The 5,538-nt window shown below is 47.3% G+C and overlaps 1 protein-coding gene across 8 annotated transcripts in view; it reads left to right on the top strand.

Moving 5' to 3' along the window:
• Positions 1-5,538, top strand: part of rhot1a (ras homolog family member T1a) — an 18,773-nt gene that overhangs the window by 9,094 nt on the left and 4,141 nt on the right. The window contains exons 12-21 of one of the 8 annotated variants that reach the window (XM_008286548.1): positions 494-578; positions 766-911; positions 1,029-1,129; positions 1,211-1,341; positions 1,677-1,760; positions 1,913-2,035; positions 2,116-2,318; positions 3,081-3,203; positions 4,105-4,179; positions 4,891-5,390. In XM_008286548.1, the coding sequence (XP_008284770.1) occupies positions 494-578; positions 766-911; positions 1,029-1,129; positions 1,211-1,341; positions 1,677-1,760; positions 1,913-2,035; positions 2,116-2,318; positions 3,081-3,203; positions 4,105-4,179; positions 4,891-4,957 (1,138 nt within the window). In that variant the 3' untranslated portion in view covers positions 4,958-5,390. The other 7 variants (XM_008286547.1, XM_008286552.1, XM_008286551.1 and 4 more) reach the window with 7 other exon arrangements.

The following is a 5,538-nucleotide window of genomic DNA, read 5'->3' as shown; positions in this document are numbered from 1 at the left end:
GGTGTTATGCTAAATTCTGGTTCTTGTGCTGTCAGGAAGGAGATCAGGGACATTTATCAGAACTAAGTGAAGATCTGAACGCGTAGGTTGGTGTGACCAAAAAGTCCGATGTGAGCACAAAGAAGCTGATTGACTGAACGTAACTCGTTATCGTCTGCCTCCACAGGTAAAAGATTAGCAACCTCAGATGGTGTGTTTATTTGAGGCCGAAGCACAGCAGAGCCGCTGTAAATGCTACCAGTAGCACCTGTCTGGTGTCCCTGCTGTAAAGACGTGTTTCCTCCACCAGGAGTGCTCACATCACATCCTGTCCAGCTGTAACACAGCTGCTGAGATCTTTGTTCTCCCTTTAGCCTGATGATCACAGTCTCACACCGTTTCCTGTCTGACTGATGTGCTCTTGTCATCTTCATAACCTGAAGTGAAGCCGTCGGTTGTGTCGCGGCTGCACAGACGTATGTTTAGTTAACGTCTGTCCGTCTCCACATGTCAGGATCAAGATCCCAGCAGACTGCACCACCGAGCTGAACCACAACGCTTACCTCTTCCTTCAGAGTGTCTTCGACAAGCATGACAAAGTGAGTGCTCCTGAACATCACAGCATTTATGTTTCTCTTTAGAAATACATTTTGTTACCATTCTTATTTCTTGGTCATATGTTCCCGTTACAGAGAGCAAGGATTGTTTTGTGCATTTTACAGTTTTTTTGTTTATCATGCCAGACGTTTAGAATTGTGCGTGTGAATGTATGTGCACATGATGTAGGACAGAGACTGTGCGCTGTCGCCCGATGAGGTGAAGGACTTGTTCAAAGTGTTTCCCTACATGCCCTGGGGTCCAGATGTCAACAACACAGTGTGTACCAATGAGCAGGGATGGATTACGTACCAGGGATACCTCTCCCAGTGGACGTGAGTGTTTTAGTGTCATGCTACCTAAATACTTCGACTAGATCGGGCTTACAGAACACACGCGGAAATCTCAAACACTGTCTGACGCTTCTTGACCTTTTGTGCTTTCTTTGGCAGGTTAACAACATACTTAGATGTGCAGCGTAGCCTGGAGTACCTGGGCTACCTCGGCTACTCCATCATCTACGAACAGGAGTCCCAGGCGGCTGCTATAACTGGTAGGACATTGGGCTTTATTTCCAGCTTTCTTTGGTGTTTCCATTCTTGCTTACAAAAATGTGCATCTCCTGTTCTCTCAGTGACTCGTAACAAGCGCATCGATCTGCAGAAAAAACAGACCCAGCGCAGTGTTTTCCGCTGCAACGTGTTGGGAGCTCGAGGCAGTGGGAAGAGCGGCTTCCTCCAAGCTTTCCTCGGCAGGAACCTGCAGGTCAGTGGGCGTCATGGAACATCTCTGTAAACATGTATTTGAATCTTCATTGTCTGCCTGGAGACACGAAGCTACAAAATGTCTGATTACAAACATGTAAAATGTTAAATGGACTTGTATTCAATAGAAAATCAGCTTTTATTTGGAGGTCTTGTACATTCATTGAGGATATGTGGGGAACCTTTGGTGCATAAATAATAACCGTCTGTGTGGATGGCACCTTTTTTAAAGAGCTAAAAAGTGCTGCAGTTACGATAAATAACTATCGTAGAACGAGGAAAATGAAGGCTGACTGAGCTTCTATAGGTGTTACTGACCTCTATTGTCCATCACAGCGACAGAGGCGGATCAGAGAAGATCACAAGTCCTTCTATGCCATCAGCACGACCTATGTTTACGGTCAGGAGAAGTACCTGCTGGTAAGAGCCGTTTAATCGGAGGAATTATCTCATCAGCTGCTCTGTGGATTAATGTTGCGTAATCTGAGTGTAATGCTGAGTATCGGCATTAATCCGTCCATCTGCACACTCCGCTGATCTCTCTCTGCTCCATCTTGTCTGCTCGCTACAAGCTCCACGAGGTGATGCCAGACTTCGATTTCCTATCGGAGGCAGACTTGGCCTGCGACGTGGTCTGCCTGGTGTATGACATCAACAATCCCCGCTCGTTTGAGTACTGCGCAAAAGTGTACAAGGTGTGTAAGACCAGGAGTGTCCAGATGATGCTGAAGGTCTGGTTGTACCTGTTGTGTGACTGAGGGCTTGTGTTTGGCAGCAATACTTCATAGACAGCAAGACGCCCTGCGTGCTGATCGCTGCCAAGTCGGACCTGCACGAAGTCCGGCAGCACTACAGCCTCACGCCGCACGAGTTCTGCCGTAAGCACAAGCTCCACCCCCCGCAGCCGTTCACGTGCAACTCGACCGACGCACCCAACAAAGACATCTACACCAGACTCACCACCATGGCCATGTATCCGTGAGTATGAACTGTTCACCCTCCCGTCTCTCGTCAGTGGTTCAGGCAGCAGGACCAGTAACACGCTCCATCCTGGTTATACAGTCTGCTCTGCACGTTGGTGCTGGAGGGACGTGTGCAGCCATGCAAGTATTTAGCTGTGGATCCTTTACCTGCCAGGTGTCTTAACTCCCCAAAGCTCTGATCAGATTAGATTTTACAGCAGATTAACTGGCACTTAAGGGACGCGCCTCCTAAATCTAATCGTATCAGTCCAGGAATCCCTTTGCCTAAACTCTGAGATTGGCTTGGATCAGCTGCACCCCGGGGCAGGAGTTTGAGTAACGGTGCTTTGATTTAAACAGAAGTGCTTTGGAAAGGCGAGGAGTGGACTGTTCTGGCCACGAAGGTGAATTCAGACTCAAACAGTAAATCGATTATTCAGAAACAAGTCAGTCAGATGAGTGCAGCCCTTCGCTTCAGATCATTTATACCATTCAATGCTTTATATTAAAGGTTTAAGTTGGACTATGGTGAACAGGAGCAGTTCAGGTGTTCACTCAGGAGGAGGTCCTGCATTGATTCAGAAACGTCTATATGTTATCCACCTGACTGTTGTGTGTGTTGGTGTGTGTGTGTGTGTGTGCGTGTGTTTTAGTGTGTGTGTGTTTTAGTGTGTGTGTGTGTGTGTGTGTGTGTGTGTTTTGGTGTGCGTGCGTGCGTGTGCGTGTGCGTTGTCTTTGTGTGCTGGTGAAAACACCGTCTCTATGTGTCTCTCTGCAGCCACGCCCGTCTCCGCTGCATGTGTTCCTGCAACAGGTGCACCTATTGCCTGTGTCAGAACCTGCTCAGGTCGGAGCTGCTGCGCAGCCTTAAGGCCCAACTCCGCAGGGTGGTGTTCAACAGGTCCATATGTAGAATCAGTTCTAGTGTTCTAACACCATCTCCTCCTCTCTGTGGCTCTGTTCTCCGGGCCACAGAGACGCTCCTCTTCTTACCCAAGCTCACTGACGCTGTGATGGTGGCGGCTCCTCTGCTTTCCTTCAGCTCACGGTCACGTTTACACAGCACATCCACTGCAGGGAAAATGTTAAATATGACAGCTCGTGCTGAAAGGTTTGGTTTTAGAAACGTGTATGGTTGCTTCTTCTGGCCTCTGTGTTGCCTCAGCTTGTGTAGAAGAGTGAGTGTCCTGCTGAGGTGGACCACTGACGGTCCTGTCTGACCACAGATCAGCTGTCTGATCTAAAGGCTGTGATTTCAGCACTTTATTTCTATAGAATAGCAACAGAACCGAGCTCAGTCAAATCCAAACCATCCTGGACAGCTGGTGCAGTCTGTGGTCTCCAGACTGCCCTGCGCTAGACTCGGCCATCGAGGCACATAAACATTGACCTGCTGCAACAGATGCATAGATAAAGCGACAACATGGATGAGCTGCTGCAGCTATGAGACGCCTCATCTCAGGATGAAGACCAGCTCAGTGAGCTCTGAAACAAATACCAGAGTTTGATGTGGAGTATGGTCTCCTCAACAAGTCCGTACATTCTCTAATAGTTCTGTTTTTATTCAATTCCAGTCTTTAATTTACTGCAGTCATGACTGAAATATTTAATTCACAGAATATTAAATGTTAAAATGTAATTTAGTTTTATTTATTTGCTCATAAAGCTCCTGTAGACATCTGTTAAGCAGAACAAAACAAACATGGCTCATAGTTTGGGACTCGGCGGTGTGCTGAGTGAAAGGAGCTGAATGATCGTTGCATTCCCACCGGTCATGTCGGCTGTCTTGGTTTCTGCTCCAGCTCCAGCCGGCCCGGCCGCTCTCTGTCCAGTCTGACACAGTGGAGTGTGGCCACGCTGTGCCAGTTGGCCCGGAGGTACCGCTGCCTGCCTGCACGTCTCACACTGCATGATGCCAACACAACGCTAACACGTGTCCCTTTAGATCAGGAGAATATGATATTTCTATGTGTTTGGATTGTGCGTTTATAGTTGTAAAATTTTCTACAACACCATGATCAGGCTTTAATCCTGATGAGTCCTGATCAGGTATCAGAACTTCTTTAGGGAGATCTTTGCTCTGTCCTGTCCTGCAGTGGATATGCAAACAGTAAATGAGACCAACCAGCATCATATTTGCATACAAAATGAGAGAAGACACAACCAGCCTCTGTGGTTTGTCTTTCATTCAAACTGAAAACCTCATTGCAGTCTGCATGTTTTGTCTCTGACCATCACTGAGGATGATTAAATGCTCGGTGTGTTCACTTTCTCTTTGGCACCAAACCTCATCAGTTGCTTGATTGATTATTTCTGATGTTTTCAGTCTCATTTTGCTTCCATCCCATGCTTACCGCTGCAGTCTGCACCTACAGGAGACGCTAGATGTCCTAAAGCAGCTGTAATTGGCTCTGGCTGAACTCTGGCTGTTCAGTAAATCAGTCTGCTCGTCCTGGTGCTCCTGTCGGTTCAGACTGGATGATGTGTTTTACAGACTGAAACTGTGTTCCTGTGATTGTATTGCTCTGTACCAATCACTGTCATCTCATCCTGTTTCCTGTCTCTGTGTTTCTCCCTCCACTCTGTAGGTGTTCACACACATGTTTTTGGCTGCCCCTCTCCCTCTTCCTCCTGCATGTGCTCACCCTTTGCTGACTGCCTGCTGTTGTGTTGCATGGCTCTTTTGTGCACCTCTAATTGCAGGCATGGCTCTTTTGTGCACCTCTAATTGCAGGCATGGCTCGGTGTGGGGAACCCTGCCACCTACTGGCAGCAGGGCGGGTTTCCATCTGCTGGCAAAGGGAGCTTGGTGTTTGGAAGGGAGGTTTATTGAAGCACCATGCGGGCAGTGGATGGCTGGTGATGGTGTTGGTGATGTGTTTGGTGACTTTTTAGTGAGTGTTTTAAGGATCGTGGCAGAGCTATATGTAATGTTGCACCCAGCACCAACTGTCTAATCCCTGGAAACTAACCCTAGCATGTCTACAGAGGACCCTGCACCGCTGAGGCCACTCTGCTCATCTCATCTAATTATTCACTTACTCATTGTAGTCCATGTTGGTTTTTCTATTCTTTAATATAAAAAAAAAAAAACTAATTACAAGCAGTGTCCAAAGCCACAGAGGTCAGAAATATGAGAAATTAGCCGTTTCTTTTTGACTGCAGGAAATGATAAAGAGCTGCAGAGCTTAACGAATGTATTAGACCAGCTGTCTAACTTGTCAAGCACTATACAC

Source organism: Stegastes partitus, unplaced genomic scaffold (assembly GCF_000690725.1).
Source record: "Stegastes partitus isolate 25-593 unplaced genomic scaffold, Stegastes_partitus-1.0.2 Scaffold459, whole genome shotgun sequence".
NCBI lineage: Eukaryota > Metazoa > Chordata > Actinopteri > Pomacentridae > Stegastes > Stegastes partitus.
This window is presented reverse-complemented; position numbering and strand designations above follow the sequence as displayed.